Below are 19,247 nucleotides of genomic sequence, written 5' to 3'. Positions count from 1 at the left end.
GGCAACCGGCGACGTCCGGCCATCGTCGTCGAATTCCAACCAAACTAGCCGGAATCTTGTTTGCCATAATCTAGTCCACCGGATTCCAGCAATCCAATACTAAAATTCGTGAAGTTTCTGCTGTAGAGTCGGGTTACCAACAAACTCCAGTGCCCGGCGGTGTCGAATTTCCAAAAACATGTGTGCAAGAATAAAGAATTTAAATCCAAAAAAAGATTTACTAAATCGTTTTTCAAAAATTAAAGAAGATTTTACAGTCAAACAGAAAATAATTTTCATTGACCATTATTTTCGCCAAAACCAAACACCAAAAAATGCCGAAAACATTTTACGCCAAAACAAACGGATCATTAATCGTTTTCCTCTTTCTTAAGAATTTTAGCTCAAAAAAATATTAGAGGAAATTATAAGGGTGTTCAGGTGAGCGGTTATAAACCGCCATGCATCTGCCATCCACCCAATTGTAAGGGTTATGGCGAATTTTCAATCCCTAACCTCGGACGAGCCTACATTATATCCACTATCTACACATATGCAAGTAGATAGCGAAAGCGGCAGAAAATATGGATAGGGGGAGGGGGATATTATTCGTCTCCGCCTACCTATATATATATATATAACTCTTGCCATATAAAATAACATTGTTTCGAATTTTAATCCCAAAATGATGATGTTTGGTAGTTTGAAATATTACTAAAACATTAAATTGACATTGTATGTCAACTATTGAGCTATGGACACTATTTCAAAGCAATCGGAGTCGATTCATTTTAATTTTTTTTTTCCCAGTAATATAATTCAATTCAATTCAATTGTATTTTGTAGTTTTTTTCTATTTATTTGTATTGTCCAAAGATTATAAATAAATGAATTTTTTTCAGATTAGAACTCAGATGATAAATACTTGATTGCCCAATGTTTACAATTCAATTTGGATTTTTATATTACAATTAACAAGTATATTTAGTTCAAAAATTGGATTAAACCAATCTAAAAAAGCTTAAAAAAGAAAAAAGGCTCTTATAAATTAAGTCCATAGTCAAAAAAAAAAAAAAAATAGAAGCCAAAAATACAAAGCGGATATGACAGGAGGTTAGTACAAAAAAATCGTCCACTCCTGTGTGGTTATGATTCCACTCACCCTTCAATTCACTCTCCACATAATGCGGATGCAGATGCGGAATAATGATGTTATCCGCCCATATAGTGCGATTTACACCCCCAATGTTCCCAAGCCTGTTCATAGAAAAGGAAAAATTTGGGGCTATGTTGCATTTGTATTAGTGTTTTTTGTTTTTGATATGGGAAAGCCTTTTGATGCGACTTAAAAGAAAAAGAAAGTGTTTTTAGAGATGTTTTGATTTGACCAAAAACATGTTTTATAGAATACATCTATTTACTTTGAAAAAACCTAAATAGAACACTCTTTTTAAAAAATAATAATAATAAAATTAATATTAAAAAAAAGGGTGATTGTGTGATTACAGGAATTTTAAAAATAGAAACGAATCAACCATCTGATTTACGTCAAGCAATACATAGAGTAACTCTTAACATAGCAGTAAAAGGAAGACGTGTAAGCAGATCAACTCATCAACTTCCCATTGAGATAGGATCGGGTATGTGTCATAGGGGAAAGTGTGTCCATGAATTTTTGGTTACAGTGGGTAAAGTATGTATCATATGGTAACCAGTACATTTAATTTAAATGAAAAGGAAGAGAATCATTAATATTTGATTAAGGTTGGTGGGATATTATGTTTATAATTGTCTGGTTTGAATTATCTCATTATACTCTTTATCTTTATAAATCCTTTACAGGTCCATCATATACCACTGATTACCAGGAAGATACATTCCTTACAGAAGTAAGTTGTTTTGCTAAAAATAAAAATTAATGGATTGGAATAAAGACACAAAAACATCATTCACATTTAAGTAGGTTTGATAATGATTTTAATAAGTTTTTTTTTTTTTTTTTTTTTTTTTTTTTGATTTGAAAAAATGTTTTGTCGTGAGAAATATTTTTTTGGTAGGATTCATATTTGAAAAGTATTGTGTTTTGAATTGTTTGTTAATGATGTTGAAAAAAAGTGTTTCTAGTTTGAAAACAGAAAACTGCTTTCAAAACTATTTTAACCCTGCTTGGCATAAATCTAAACTATAGCTTGATAGTATTAGAAGGAAGAATAAAGTTGTAAAGGCAGATGTTAAGAACAAGTTGAACAACAATGAAAATGCAAGAGAAACATAGGCTTTGCTTGATAACATTTCTTCATTCTCCCTTTAGTTTTCTCTTTTCAATACAAAAACATTAACAAACTCAAAATTTTATGTCACATCAGAACACTTATAAAAAAAATAAAAATCATCTAAAATCCATTAACAAAGGAGCCTTATATTTGTAGTAAGTACCTATGATGACATTACTAAGGTGGAGATAAAGCTGCAACATCGATCCATGAAGGCATCTTTGCATTATAGTAGAAATGTGCAATCATTTGGACCAACTCATCTGCTGTCCGAAACTCTGCAAAGGCACATATAATATATAGAATTATGGCCTGAAGGCCCTGAACAGAGCTTCAACACACCCATTCAGAAGAAGAATCTGAACAAAATCGTGCTTCTTAACATTATAAAGAGCAGAAGTCATAAGCTCACCTTTCTCCCTGTATAAGATCCTGTTTCCCCGTAAAAACAAAATTTGCGGGCACTCCCTAGCTTTAAGGGCATATGCCAAATCTCTCTCAATATTGGTGTCTATCTTTACTGACTGTTATCAGGCAATTCCAGAGCATTCCGATCATCGAATACACATGGAAAAAAACATTTTGAGAAATTTCAATCAGATTGGTCACCAGAAAATGTAGGAAAGGATACAAGTAAAAATTCTGAATTTAGAAATTTCAGCACTCAGGGCCTAAAGAAGCGCTATGTGGATTAATTATTCAGTTGAAATTAGTTCAGATGCTTCTGCTCTTTAGTGCTCAAAAATATGTGGACAGTGGACTCAATATTATAAGAGAAGCATTAGAAAATTTAGTGCTCAAAAAGTCATTTGTCTCCCAAATTCCTTCATCTCTCAGCAACCAAATGAAGGGTCAGCGAGATATGCAACGGTATCCACAGATCAAAAAAGTCATTTGTCTCCCGAATTCCTTCATTTCTCAGCAACCAAATGAAGGGTCAGCAAGATATATGGCAACACTTATCCGCAGATCATAGAAAATGAAACAGGTAGAACTTTAAGAAAATTCAGAAGGGCAAATGAGAAGTTTGATATACCCGCGGAGGCAACCGATCTTTAGCACTCCAATACACCTTAAGTGCCTTTTCTAGCTCTTTCAAAGCCTTCCAGTTATCAGTTGCCCTGTGAACAGAAAGACAAATTGTGACCTATGACAATAATTAGATTGAAACAGGGAATTTGTATTACATTTGTTTAAATCTTAGACGTTCATTATTCTCATACACACAAATGCAGTACTTTTCTACCAAATAAACAGTGATACAGACCTTCCCACTTCTACATTATTTAAGTGTTACTTCCTTGATCAACATGTTGCTTATCAAATAAAATCAACATTTTCCACCAGCTGTCTTTTGATAAAACCACAGAAAATTGCCACATAGATGAACAGATGTTATAAGCATATACATAATGCACTAAACCCAGAAAACCTTTTCCTTATCCAAATCCCTCCCTCATTAAACTATAACTAATGCTGCATTCAAAACGAGCAAACAGTCATATAGCACAATACAGGTATGCAATATGAAAATTTTACTAAATTAAGATTAATAACACTGCTAGTTCAAGCATTTAGCAAAAACCTTCACCAAAAATTACCTGTTGTATCTTTCAAAAACAAAAACAATAAGTGGGCTTGGATGAAAAGCAAAGCTCTCCCACTCCAGACAATTGATCTCCTTCACCCAGTTATCATCGATCTCTCCTTCCCAGTCAATCTCAACACCATCTTCCCCTGCAGCATTCTTGATCGGGTGCTGCTCAAAATACTCTGATGCTCTAATTCCCCACCCCACATCAGCATCAAGTGGCCAACTTGGGCTTTCCTCCTCAACCACCATCTTCTTTCCTCTTCCATTACCACCAACACCATCCTCACTCTTGTTTTCATCATCATCATCTTCACTGCTGTCAGCATCAATCTTGTTGTCATCAACTCTTTCCTTCAGTATATTTTCCTTATTCTCGAATACTTCTGAATTCTGCTCTCTGATTGATGCAAATGTCTGTTCAAGTGAGTCGCGCACAAAATCCTCAACTGCAGCTGCTTCACTCCTACGACCACGCCTTGGCTTCCTTGGGATTGTTGTTGGGAAGATCCTAGTCTTACCAGAATTTTCATCATCATCGTTTTGGGGAGCTTCAGATTTCAGGCGGTGACTTCTTTTCTTAGGTTTTGCTTTAGGGTTGGAGTTGGGCTCAGGGTCAGATATTGAATCAGACTTCCTTGGAACACACAGAACCGGTTTTAGGATGCGACTGCTCTGTACAGGAGAGGACAAGATGAAGCATGAACAAGAAGAAGGCCTCGAAGTAGGATTTCGAAAACAAAACGATGTAGAAGGGTGCAAAGTAAGGTCAATGTTTGCTGCACACAAAGGAGAGAAGGATTTTGGCATGGTAGACACTTGAAGGAACAACATTTTCTCCATCCCCACTGAGGAAAAATTGGACAGAATTCAGCAATGGCAAATTGAAGTTAGGAAAGAGAATTACAGACCCAGAAGCTATGAATGGAAAAAGATTCAAGTATCCATGTTTAAAATGCTAGTTATTAGTTGGAAAGTAAAGGACGAGACCACCTTTCTTACATTTTTAATGGTCTGGACGTTCAAATATCAGTCTAAAGTAAACATACATTCAAGTCTCCACCTTCGCCTGCTAATTACCCACTTCTTTGGATTCTTATCAAAAGTTTAAATAATCGGACAAATACTTAGAAATAATCTTCAAGCTGATCTTCTAGATTCTCTAAGGCAATTATTTTTTTTTTGATGAAAATTCTCTAAGGCAATTGCAGATTGGAATTCTTAAAACTCCTAAATATTATTTAGTTCAGAGTTTTCCGGATCCATTTATTTAGTTATTGACTTATTTTCTGAGCATATTCCTGTTTTCTAATACCCAAATTCATCAACTAAAAGCAAAAGCCGCACCTCTGGCAACTTCCAACAGATGTATATAACTCGATGTAACAATTATTTCCTCGGCCATTTCTAAATTGGAGAATTTAGTATCCACAAAAGGTTATTGGAGGAGTATAGAGCCAATCTGCAAACATTATGAAAATCATGGCACTACCAACGCTTCAATTCTAATGGAAGGGAAAGCAGAAGGGTCAAGAAAATGTGGGGTGCACATAGGAGTCCTAACCTCCAAAATGCTCAAAGACCCAAAAAAAAAAAAAAAAAAAAAAACACAATGGTATGATAGTAAGCACCCAGATGGAAGTTCATACATATTTCATCCAAAAAAAAAAACGTTCATACGTATCAAGAACAAGAAGCAATAATAAGAAGAACATACCAATTTTAACCAAAGAAAAAAAAGAAAAGTCACCTATATTGAATAATATCTTGGTAACCTTTATCAAATTTATACACAAAACATAACCAAAATATCAAAAATTTGCAACTTTAATCTCAACTAGAACTAGGCAAAGCCAGCCACCAAGCACCCAGATGGAAGTTCATACATACCAAGAAGCAATAATAAGAAGAACATACCAATTGTAACCAAAGAAGAAAAACAAAACAAAAATTCACCCATATTGCCTATGTCTTGGTGACCTTTATCAAATTTATATACGAGAAGATAATCAAAATATCAAAAATTACAACTTTAATCTCAACTAGAACTACCCAAAGCCAGCCACTCACTCACTCATTCACACAGACTGTGAGTGAGAATGATTTGCCAAGTTTTCTCTTTTATACTACCCAGAAGCATTTTTCACAATAAATAAATAAAAAATCGAAAAGTGCAAAATGAAATGCAATTTCGCCTGGCAGCTGAGAAAGAAGAAGAAGAAGGAGAAAAGTAAAAGAACCCCAAATTTACTAAATACCTGTGGTTTGCAAAGGCTGGTTAGGTTTTACAGGAAATGCATTAAATTATTTAAAATCGCAACGGAAACTTGGCGTAGTGAAATGGGATTACGAGGGAGACGAGATTAGCTCGCTGCAGAGTTCAGGCTCAGCTCGGAATGGATAATAAAGTAACCAGGTAATACGACATCGTTTATACCTCTTCAGATATTTTAGTAACAGTCATATTAACGGAATTGACATCTATAACAATTATCTGCCCAATTTGCTTGGGCAGATACTCTGAGAGATCTCATTAACGATTCATCTGCCGTGACTAAACAATCAAAAATTTATTTAAATAGATGAGTGTTATATAAATTTTTTATATTATTTATCTAAATTACTAATAATTTTGAAAAATAATTGACGTGGATCCTTATCAATGTTAACGACAGAGGATGAGGATCCTCAAACATGGGTTGTAGGGCCGTTTGTCCTCCTAAGTTTATGAATTGGGGCTTATTTGTGTATGTGAGTCCGTTAACTCTTTTTTAAAAAAATAAAAAAATAAATAAAAATAAATTGCCTGAATTATTTTGAAATTCGAACAGCCTAATAACAAAAAGAAAAAAAAAAAAAAAAAAAAAAATCCAATCTAACAATGAATTGACATTTCATGAATTTTGTTGTTCTAATTTAATGCAACTTGAATAAGACATGTGCAGGGCAAGAAGCCTTATATCTCATAATAGATGATCCCCGCACCAACCTGTTTTACAAGGGTACCCCAACAAATTTAAGGAGATCCTGATTAATTAATGATTTTGTAGAGTTACTATTATTTTAAATTAAATATTTTAGATTTTTTTTATTTGAATATTTATCATTAAATGAGATATAGTTAATTAAATATGTTAAATATAATAAATAACTAAAATAATACAATTTAATTTGTGTTACTTATTCTAAAATTTGACTTTGTTTAATAACACTTTTTCATTCTTCTTTTTGTTTTATTTTTTTACAAAATAAATATTAAAAAAAAAAAAAAACTCAAAACTATTTTCATTTGTATCTCACATTATAATTCTTTTTTAAATAAAAAATAAAATGACACCCTCTAAAAAACAGCCCTGCATAATAATGTTTTGCTAAAAAAATATCACAAATTCATAATAACCGGTAGTAATGAAACTTAAAAAAAATAAAAAATAAAATAAAATAAAAATCTTCAATTTTCAATAATGTTTGCCAAAAAAGGATCCAAGCCATGCTGAATTTTCCTATGTGGTGGCATGGTTTTTTCTATGCAAGCCAGCTAGAATATTCTTGCGTGGTTCACAATAACTTTGTTCCCCTTTTTCTTTTCTTTTTTTTCTTTTTTTTTTTTCTAATTAAATATCCCTTGTTCATGTGCAAAGATCCCCTTCCTTGTTAATATCATCTACAAAAAATAAAAAAATAAAAAATTATGCTATTTTCTTTGGAACGTTTGCTAGAGAAAGTATTCATTTTACTAGGCAAAACAAGATTTATTTTGGGTAATGGCCAACTAATGGCAGATTTTATCAATTTTTTTAATCAAGACAAATATTTAGAAAATTCTCTGGAACTTGGAAACCTGTGAATGCATTTAGGGATGGTGATAAAATTATAATAAAAGGATAAATGGATACCCAATTAGGATCTTGGAATCATGGCGAAGGTCAATTAGGATGTTGTCGTGGATAAGCCGAATAACAAAATAGGCATAAGCATAATTGATAAAGACCATGAGAGAAAGGAATTGAGTTCTACAATGCCTTCGAAACCTACGATCTGGTGGTTGTTGAGGCGGTGGTAAGTGGTAACATTGGCAACCGGGATTTTTAGCTGAAATATGTGACTGCATAAGGTTGTTTTTTAGGTGGTGCTCTCCAAATTGTAGTCGCTAAGAATGAATGGCATTAATTGGAGTAGATATGGTCAATTGATCACTAATGCTAAGTTATCATGGGTAGTTTGCAAGCATGGCAGAGCGGCCAAAAAAGCTTCGTGTCACATAGAAAAACAAGTTTTGATGGAAGAAGCTCCCATTTGAATTCCCCGATCAATTAGGGCTTGCTCTTCCTCATTAATGAAGGTAATGATAAAATGTCTTTTAAAAAAAAAATATAAATATATATATATATAGTATTTGAAGGAATTTTGATTGAATATCGAGTAAGAAATTGAAAAATAAAGAGGGAATAATACTGCAAAATTACTTCTAAATTAATTTATCTGTAACCAACTTTCTAATGCTCAGTAATTAACTTATCAGTTAGTGGCATTTAGGACCCACAGGATTGGCCATAAGTGAAACCTATACTTTTTTGGTCAAAATTTTATATATATTCCACCCAATGGGGAAAAGCCTAGAGCATAAACTCTAGAAAATAAAACAATAGACCAAATCTCTATAAAGTCAGAATAGAATATTCTAAAATTATAATATCACGAATATTTTCAAGAATATTTTCGATCCATATTGGCATATTCTATCTATGATTTATTTTATTACTGCCTTAACAAGGTTATGGGCCGCATAATTTGCTACTCTTCGGATACGTTTAATTTGCCAAAAACGTCGAGTTTAGTCCATAAATCTTATAATGTAGTTATTTAGTTTGATAAAATTTTGAGAAAAAGTTTTAGGGTTTGGGTCAGTTTCGAAAATAGTCAAAATTGAGAAAAGTTTTGATGGGGGTACACATTTGGAAAAAAGTATATATTATATGTGGTCTATTAAAGAAAAGTCATTTGACAAATTTTATAATTGTGTAGATAATGATTTTTTTAATTTTATGTGATCTCATATGTATTTTTTTTAATTTTTAATTGCGTAGATAATGATTTTTTTAATACTATGTAAAAAAAAAAAAATTATTTGAGCAATGTTATTTAAAACCAAAAATAAAAATCATTTAAAAATTCTTACAAAATTATGGAAGGACATGTAGAACATGCCAATACACAAGAAAAACGATTGCACATTACATGTGATTTGGTAGTTGAATTCCACATCAATTGCCATGAATTTTCATGAAGGAACTTTCATAGAATTCCACATCATTCTTAGAAGAGTGAAACTCTGAAATGTTTTTTTATTCTCATACAGTCATGAGTCATGCTCAGAAGTTGATAGCCATTGACTTTACTTTTATTATTTCCCATAATAAGTTAGTGTTAAATATGGGCTTGATACCTACACAACAACACCACAACAATTCCACAGCACTCCCTCACATAGGCGTGGGGCCCAGTATGTGTGGGGTCCACTCCATATAAGGGGGTGTTGTGCAATTGTTGTGGTGTTGTTGTAAATTTATCATTTTCCGTTAAATATATGGTTAAAAAAAAAAAGGTTTGATTTCTACACTTCACCGGTACAACAATTGCACAATACCCCCTCATATGGGGTGTGCCCTACACACTGGGCCCCACCCCATGTGAGGGAATGTTGTGTAATTATTATGGTGGTGTTGTAAATCCATCATTTTCCAATTACATTTGGTATGATAGTTGTTGCGATAAAACATAATTCAGTCTTTAAAATTGTACATTTTTTAAAACGCACTTTGCTATACACAAGCTTTAGTATGATAACTATTACGCGAAAGCACGGTTTAATCTTTAAAATTTAGTATTTCTTAAAACACACTTCCTTGTTTGCTATACAAAAAGCTAAATTTTTACACTACTTCAAATCCTTAATGTTTTTTTCCTAAACACATTGAGAGACATCTATATTATATTATTCTTTATCATATTCAAAATTATAAATACCAAGAAAAATTATTTTTGAAATTATGTTTGGATGATGTTGAGAATATATATAAAAAATAAAAATAAAAATTGGAAAAAAAAAAAAAAAGATGTTTGGGGAGATTAATTAAATTGAATATATTTGAAAAAAATAAGTAAAAAAATTATATTTAAATTATAAAAAACAAAAACAAAAATTTGGGTGGTTCGAAGGTGGCCAATCCACCCCCAGACACCCGAGGTTGAGGGTGGTCTGGCCATCACCCCCATAAGACACCTAGGGGTGGCTCGGCCACTGGTATGGGTTTTCTTTTTCTTTTTCTTTTTTTTTAGTTTGATTAAAAACAAGTTAGATAAAACCTGAGTAGAATTTAAATTTAAAAACAAAACCAAACAAGCTTTTTAAAAATAATAATAAAAAAATGGTTTCCCAAACACGCAAGTTATTTTTAAAAGAATTTAAAAAAAACGCGTGTTTAACCTACGAAATTGCATCCGAAACGCACTCAAAATTCAGCCACATTTGTTTATTATTGTTATTGGCATGTCAACTACGTCCATTCTATATATATATATATATATATATTAGTGGCCACGCTACACATGCGTAGAAAAGTAGGCATGCTTAATCATACAATCTTCCAAGTAAATCATTTGACCAATAATGATGCAGCAACCATTGATGAGATATATAGGCAGCTAAAAGTAGGGCCTTATTAGACTTGAAAATGATATTTGGTCCACTAATTTTATTATTAGAGGAGGCACCAAATGGAAACGAATAATATTAAAAATTATATATATATTTTTTTATTATATTAATGTGACAGTATTAATCAATCAATCGTGGTTAAAAAAAAAAAAAAAAAAAATTAAACAAAATACAATAACAACAAAATAAAAATGTAATTTTTAACTTTTTCAATATTTAAATCATTGCAAAGCCGTAGACCATGCTCAGCCAACAATGGTGCTTTAGCCGTTGAGAAAGTAATAATATTAAAGGACGCTTGTCCCACCAACAAATAAAATAAAATAATAATAATAATAATAATAATAATACATATGTAACATAATTGCAGCTGTTTAAATAAATCACGTGGTGATTGTAATAGATCATTTACGAGACTCATCTAACCGAATAAATGGTTGGACAGTCCAACTTTTAATTGGTCAAGTAGGTCTTAGAAGTGGTCTCTCATAATTACCTATCCAAATTTTTTCAAATTCAAGCAAATAATTGTAGAAAATCTTAATCCTGGTTAAATAGCCAAATATATATTATACTTCCTCCGTTATTTAATTCATGGATCGAGGAAGTGGAAGTTTTTCAATTTTTCTAGGTATTGTATATATTTTAAGCAAAAATTTTAATTACATTTGAACCAAACATACAAAGATAATGCAAATACAACAAAGACTTACAAGTCTACAATGTCAATATTCAAACATTTTATATATGGGAATACCTTCAGTAATGATGGGTTGTAAATCATTCATTTTATAGAAACCAATTATAAGAGAACAAATTATCAAAAACCAAAAAAGTATAATGAACATGAAAACACCCAATCATTTGAAACAAATTAAAGAATGATGACAAATCGCCAGAAACCTCTGCTAGACTGACTCTTTAAGCAGTTTTCCTGTTTTAGAATCCCATATACAAACCATAGCATCTTCTCCAACGCTTATGATGGTCCTGTTCAAAGGACCCTAGACTAGACGGTGGGGTCGTGGTCCTTCCCACACGAGAACAGGAGGTCCCTGTCCAAGTTGTATTTCAAGAATGTCAACGGCCTTTCATGGCCTTTCATCAAAATCGGCCTCATCTTTCGCACATAATTCCAAAAACGAGAATTGAATAAATTAATAAAATAAAAAAATATCCAAAGAGGAGAAAACAATGTAATTGCAATAAGAACTAGAGTTTCTGAAAACTAAAAAAGTAATATGGTGTTTTCATGTCTAATGTTTAATGTGTGTTTAAATGATGTGTTAATATCTCATAAGAGACTGTAGTGTTACCCACACTCTACTTTACTTCTTGACGTGACAATTACGTTACACAAAAGTTTGTCTCCCATCTCTTGGTTGGTGTCACCTTCATCCACCATGTGAGAGTGGTCGAGACCACCCGACCACCCGATCTGGTGGTCACAACTCACGATCACCAAATCTCATGTTGAGGATGGTTGGCCACTCATAAGAGAGGTTGGGCAATTTTTTTATATTGCCACATCAGTAAATTTTTTAGACCGCTGACATGGTAGTGAGGAAGTATCGGAGGTAAGAGTAAAATGAGAGTGTTATGGCATTAATTATTAAATAGAAGATGATGCATGGAGCTTACCATCACATTTTATCAACTGCATTTAGTCGATATGGGACTTGCCTTGACTCGAGTTTTTTCTTTGAAAAAATTATACATATTCTCTTAATGTAAGACTTAATTTGCAATATTCTTTCGAATTAAAAATTGCGTCAATGTCTCTAAATTAAAAAATAAACATTTACCACACATGGGGCTTGATTCCAATTAATAGATTTTATTATCCTATTATTAAAAGAAAAGAGAACGCCATCTCCATAGTTTTGACGATAAAATATTAGGAAAAAAAATCATATTTAATCCTTAAGTTTTTATCTGATTTATATTTAGTCATTAGATTTATAATTTCAAGAATAAAGTCCTTTATGTTTTTTTTGTCCAAATTTTAAATAGGTTTTTCTATCTCTTTACCGTCAAAATTAATTATTTATCATCTGTCATGTGTGTCTAATTTGATACCTATCGGCTATCGTTAATGTCAATGCCACATCATCGAGTGCCCAATAATCGTTATAAAAAAAAATAAATGAAGAAGAAGACCCAACTCAAAAACACACACTACAAAATAGATATGTGAACTTCACAACCAAAACAAAAAAACATGGCGGACAAAGCACAAATCCAAATGGGTTTCCGTAAAGCACATCAAGTCTGTCAATATTAAGATCGTTCACTTAAAAAAAAAAAATGTCATCTGTTAGAACAGTTTTCAGTCTGGTAATGTGTAGATCTCTGATTCGCCGTGTTCTTCGTAATCTACAAGGAATAACAAACAATGCATCAGAAGGGGGGGTCTCTCGACGTCCCCTCTCCGATGCTTAAGTCAGTGGGCCATTTTGGAGAGTATTGAGAATCGAGAGTTTAGTATATATTCAAAGTGTATTTTGTACCTGGGGTAGCAGCCTATTTATAAGCACATAATTTTCAACCGCATTGTTCCATCTTCATGTCATGGCTGAGTGGGACCCTTAATGGAATGAGATAGAGGTTGAGTGGGAGAATGTAACACTTGGCCTCGTTTGGTTTGCGGAATGTCTATTCCATTAGGAAAAGGAATAACTATTCATGGGAATAGATGAAGGTGGAATAGAATAACTATTCCTATTCTTTTGTTTGGTTGTAACGGTGGAATAGAACATTGCATATGTATTCTTTTGTTTGGTACAGTGCAATACATTGGTGAATGGAATCATATTATAATCAAATTTTCTAAAATACCCTTATAATACAAATATAATTTATATTCTTGAGGACATTTTTTTTTCTTTATTTAAGAAACATAAACAATCATACTATGACCTTTTTTGTTTTTTTTTTTTTTTCATATACAATTACGCTACAAAATGATTTATAAAGAAAAAAAAAACACACACACACACACACATAATCATCATATCACCATCATAAAAAAATAAAAAAAATAGATCATCTGCAAAGCCCTTTTATTTTATTCTTTTTTATTTGTTTTCCAGCAACAAACATTCATTCTTTGCTTACAAAGTAAAATGATTTATAAGAGAAAAAAAAAAAAAAAAAAAAAAAAAAAAATCAAAAACATAATAAAAAAAAAAAAAAAAACAAAGCCCTTTTTATTTTATTATTTTTTATTTGTTTTTCAGTAACAAACATTCGTTCTTTGCTTACAAAGTTTTTCTCAAACCTCCGCAAGGCAATTGGAGTCCCCCCGATATTAAGAGGTACTCGTTTTGCTACGTCTAAGTGCATTTTGTAGGCTAAATCATAGGAGGAGGGAAAAAAAAAAGAAAAAAAGAAAAAAAAAAGACTACCCCACAACAAATTAAGTTGGATTGAGAAACAGAGAGAGGGGGATGAGAATATAATTGCAGAGATGGAGAAAGATATTGATGGTGCACTTGAGTGATGAATTTTTGAAATCATAATTAAATTCTTATTTTGTTTGCGAATTTTGAAATTTGACTTTTTAGAAAAAATTGAATAAAATATAATTTATTTATAAAAAGTTGAATAAAATATAATTTGTTTTTTAAAAAGTTGAATAAAATATGATTTATTTCTGAAAAAAGTAGAATCAGAATTATATTTTATTGTCAAAATTTCGTATCAAAACACACCATGAGTTGAGAAACAGAGAGAGAGAGGGGGATAAGAGACTTGGGTGTTGAGAAGGTTGGAGTTTTTGGGCAAAAGACGAATTTAATTTATTCCTATAGGAAAGGAATAGGCATTCCACTCCTTTTTTAGTGGAATACCTATTCCTCTTCGTAAGGGAATAGCTATTCCGTGGGAATAACTATTCCCTTAAATAATATACAACCAAACAAAAGAATAGCTATTCCGTAGGAATAGTTATTCCTTTCCATGGGTCTAATCCGCAAACCAAACGAGGCCTATTCCTCATGGGATAATTTATTTATTCCATGTGTTTCAAATATAGCCTTCAATGTGTTATAAGACTATGTTAAGCCTTAGTGACTGAACGGGTCAAGTTGGGCCAGCAATATCAACTGGGCCCTGGTTCGAGTATAGGCCCATTTGCCTAGGGGATGATAATTTCCCTAATATCATCTAAATTTGATTTTATTTTAAAAAAAAAAATCCATAAAACATTCAAATGAAGAACAACGTTTCAACCAAAAATTTTACAAATCAAATTGGAACAGATTTAGATCTAGCACACACGCGCGCGCACACACACACGCATATATATATATATATATATATATATTGCAAACGCTCACATGGTTATGACACGAGGATCTCATGATGAGCCTGACGCTACAAAGTCAGAAAATTGGAATGACGAAGAATATGATTTTTATTTATTTGAATTGGGTTTTTATTTTTTTGTTTTTGTTTTTGTTTTTATTTTTATGGATGACTTGGCATTTGATAACATAGCATTAACATTGAGTTCTAACATAGACGCTGACATGTCAAATGAGGAATTTTGATCCTCTCAATTTCATTTGAAATGGAAAGGATCCATTTAATTATAAATTAAGGGTATAGTTGTCTTTTCACATTTTATGGAAATGTGAAAAGACAACTATACCCCTAATTTATAACTAAATGGAAAGAATCCTCTCTATTTCACATGGAGAGGATCATGTTCTGTCAAATGAGACATGTGTGACAAATGGTAAATCGTTAATTTTGACGGTAAAGTGACAACGGGACCTATTTAAAATCTGAACCAAACTTAAAAAATCTTATTTTTAAAATTAAAAACTCAAATATTAAATTTAAACGAGATAATAACTTGGTGACTAAATATGATTATAGCCAAAATATTAAAAGCTCAAGGTTTCGGTCCTATATCCCCCACACTCCGTACACCTTTAGAGATCGATGTGTAACGGTAACACAGTACTCATAAACGGCCACAAGACGGGACAAATAATAGACCAAAATTTCACCAATCCTTTTCCCTTGTATTGCTTTGGAAAAAAAAAAAAAAAAACAACAAAAAAAAAAAATGGTAGGCCAAAAGCATTTAATTGATAATTTGTTGAAATTCTGTTAATTTACTTTTTCAAACGAATTTGAGCTTGTACACAAATTATTCAATTAACTTATTCATTGCATATATAAAGTAAATGTTGTAATTTTTTTTTTCCACAAATTCATACCAATAATTAATTATTGGTAAAATGTTGTTATTTAAGTTAATTAAATAAATTAACCCGAAACTTGAAAAAACTAATCTCGAGTTTATATATTTGTCTTATAAAATGTATATACGCATATATACATACATACGCAAACCCTATATACGCACACATACACATATTTATATTAACAATCACAATTACAATAATTAAAACTATATCTATTATATCACAAAGAAAAATCAATTGTGTCTTTTTTAAATGCTTGAGATATTCTCATTACAATGTTTAAAATAATACTATAAAAATAATAAAAATGAAGTTATACGAGCTTATACGAGTTTAATTCGTTTAATAAATGACCTTATAAATTTATTCGATCTTTGTTCGTTTAATAAATGAACCGATCCCAAGTTGGCTGAGCATATTCGCGAGCGGATGTTCATTTACAACCCTAAAAGCAGCACATTTAAAAAAAATAATAATAATAAAATTATAACACATATACATAATGTTTTTGAATTAGCAATAATAAACTTCGCCACATTATTTAATAATGCCACATTTGAAAAAACAAAAATATTAAATCATGAAAAATAAATGAAAATGAACAAAAAAAAAAAAAAGAAAAAAAAAAAGAGGTTATTAGGGGTGGTCGAGCTACCTCAGTGGATATATAATGGGTAAATAAGGTTTCTGCTTCAACGGGTTCCTCTAATATATAATTAGTTGTGCTCGGTGTGGCTAGTGTACAACTTTTTTAATCCCTTGATATAGTATCATAGTCTATATGCGGATATGCCCATTTACCTTATCCACAGCCGCATTTCAATTAATCTTGATTCTACTAGTGAGGGGATTCTTCCATTGTATTTGCCCCATTTCTTGTCTAGCACTATTTATCATCTATTTTATTTTAAAAAAATTAATATATATTTTTCATTTATCTTGCTTGAGGATAAATTAAGGAAGATATTATTTAAAACTTATACCATTTTCTTTGACATACGATATATTAAATTATGTCATAGATTAAATTATAAACAGACCTACCAATAACAAATGAAATGGTATAATTTTTCAATAATATCTTAATTAAATTATATCAACAAAAGAAAATGATGGGCCATAATCATTATAGATAAAACGCGAGGAAAAGAGGCAACATAAAATTGTCTAAACTCTGACATTGTTTGCCAAGGCTAAAAAGGGAATTTTCAAAATTTCTAGAATCACCATAGCAAGTTTTGCCTCATTCTTAGATTACACATTGATTATCCATTTGAATTAAGTTTATTAACAATGCAAGGGAAAATGATAGGTAGAGCATTTTGCCCGGCTCCTGCCCGACTTTTTTAATAAAAAAATAATTTTTATAATCAAAAGTAACTTCTGATGTGACATTAAAAGTTGATTTTATTATAAAAGTCTCATTTTAATGAAAAGGGACGGGCAGGAGCTGGGCATTTCCCTGGCTAGTTGATGAACACAAGTGGTTCGTGTAACAATCCTGCTTAAATTTATAGAAAAATATGAATTTAATCATAAAAACGTGAGATATTTAATTAAAATTATGGTAATCTAGGTGGGTCTAAATCGTGTCGAAGCACTAGTTAAGATTATATAGGTCAACTATAACTCGACTTATTTAATTAAACGTGTCAGATCCTTTAATTATAACCCGCTAATTTTGTATTGGATTCGTGTCAGATTCAAAAGCTGTGTAAAAAATTGTCATAAACACATGAAATATTTAATTGAAAATTTCTGCTCTTATACTAAGTTTAAATTGACTGTTAGTAAAAAAAAAAAAACTTAATTTTTTTAAAAATAATAAATTCAGCTAGTTAATTAAATACTTTCGTACCGTACTCTAGCCTTGCTTTGGTCTCCTCTTTTCTTTTACAAAGTCGTTGTTGGTTGAATTTGAATGAATGTTTGTGAGACAAGCCAAGTGTTAACAAGTAAAGCATTTCAGTTCCACTATAAATAATAATAAAGTAAAGTTTTTCAGCCAATCCAACTATAGTTTATTCGGAATAAAAAAGTTTTAATTCGAACCGGGTTAAATTTTTATTTTTTATTTTAAAAAAAAAATTCAATCTATGTCTAAAAAATATATAATTTTCACATATATTTTGAATAAAACATATATTTATCAAGTGCATTTTTTAAAAATCATAGACAAAAAAAAAAAAAAAAAAAAAATTACTCAACCATATCGACGGTGGCAAAACAGGAATCTCAGTCCCCCTTTTTTACAACTTGTTTGACATGCCAATCCTAAAAAGGGTAAAGTAGTGACATGACCAATTTCTAGATAAGAATGGAGGATAAAATTGTCATTTCGGATCTCCTTGGTATACCTGTAATAAAGAGATGTTCCAGGGGTAATTAACTAACCCAACCCTTATAAATACACTCAACCCAACCATTCCCTCATTCTTGTTCATCCTCCGATTTCCTCCCATCTCTCTCTTACTCTACTTCTCTCTCTCTCTCTCTCCTTCTTCTCAATCTCTTGCGAGATTCTGAGCGCAGCATATTCGATCCCTTACCTTCCTTTTCCCTTTCAATTTTTTTTTTTTTTTTTGGGAATTTTAAATTTTAAATTTTTTTACCGATTTATTTAGGGCAATTTTATACTTTTACCCCTTATTTTCCAACCTATTAAATTTTGCCCAGTTTGTTTGTGTGGTAGCGTTTGGTGCTTAGCTGCTGACGTGGGATGCACCCAAAACGGCACCATGAACACCAAAACGATGCGCCTTCCTCCCCGTCGCGTGTTGACGCCCAATGCCATAAACAACAAGCGCAAGGACAGAGAGGAATTCGATGCCCTCAAGCCGCCGCCGCCGCCGACGAAACTGCCCAAGCCGGATGCGCCGCAAGCCGAGCCGATCAGCCCGTCTAATCAGCTCCTGGCTGGGTACCTGGCCCACGAGTTCCTCACCAGAGGTACGTTGTTCGGTCAACCGTGGGATCCAGCCAAAAACGAGGTCCCTCCGGTGTCGCCGCCGAAGAAGAGAGCGAAGCCGAGCCGGAACGGCGAAGCGGAGCCGAGCGTTGGACAGCTGGAGGATTACCAAAGGTACGTGGAAGTAGCAAGTTTGCTGAAAATGGATGGGGCCCACCTACCTGGCATTGTGAACCCCACACAGCTCGCTGGCTTCTTGCAGTTGTGATGCGTGGAGCGACTCTATTGGTTCCTCCAAATTACAACAACAAAAAAAAGAAGAGAGAAAAATCTTCTATTTTTTTTTTTAATTTAATTCACCACCCCCCCCCCCCCCCCCCTTTTTTTTTTCCTCTTTTCATTAACTTTTTGTTAACTTAAATAGTTTGTATTCATGTATTTAATATGCATGAGGCATGCATGCATTCATGCGAATCTGATCCTTCTGTGTGAATATTAAGACTAAGAAGCATGCTTAGAAAGACATGCATATCGGATTCCATGAACAAATTTTGTGTAA

The 19,247-nt window shown here is 32.2% G+C and overlaps 2 protein-coding genes across 3 annotated transcripts; one reads left to right on the top strand and one right to left on the bottom strand.

The window, feature by feature from the left end:
• Positions 1–1,059: 1,059 nt before the first annotated feature.
• On the bottom strand, positions 1,060–6,252 carry LOC133856566 (thioredoxin-like fold domain-containing protein MRL7, chloroplastic). 2 transcript variants are annotated; one of them, XM_062291620.1, is made up of 6 exons: positions 6,102–6,252; positions 3,854–4,691; positions 3,289–3,373; positions 2,665–2,776; positions 2,416–2,530; positions 1,060–1,236 (listed from the first exon to the last, which is right to left on the bottom strand). In XM_062291620.1, exons 2-5 carry the CDS (start codon positions 4,684–4,686, stop codon positions 2,430–2,432), a joined length of 1,131 nt encoding a protein of 376 aa, XP_062147604.1. In that variant the 5' UTR covers positions 4,687–4,691; positions 6,102–6,252; the 3' UTR covers positions 1,060–1,236; positions 2,416–2,429. The 2 variants fall into 2 exon arrangements, with proteins under 2 accessions (XP_062147604.1, XP_062147603.1); XM_062291619.1 differs by lacking the exon at positions 1,060–1,236 and having other exon boundaries at positions 2,257–2,530; positions 6,102–6,251.
• An 11,971-nt stretch (positions 6,253–18,223) lies between these two features.
• LOC133857395 (uncharacterized) lies at positions 18,224–19,247 on the top strand. Its single transcript, XM_062292654.1, has one exon. It carries the CDS (start codon positions 18,519–18,521, stop codon positions 18,954–18,956), a length of 438 nt encoding a protein of 145 aa, XP_062148638.1. The 5' UTR covers positions 18,224–18,518; the 3' UTR covers positions 18,957–19,247.

Source organism: Alnus glutinosa, chromosome 14 (genome assembly GCF_958979055.1).
Source record: "Alnus glutinosa chromosome 14, dhAlnGlut1.1, whole genome shotgun sequence".
Taxonomy (NCBI): Eukaryota; Viridiplantae; Streptophyta; class Magnoliopsida; order Fagales; family Betulaceae; genus Alnus; species Alnus glutinosa.
This window is presented reverse-complemented; position numbering and strand designations above follow the sequence as displayed.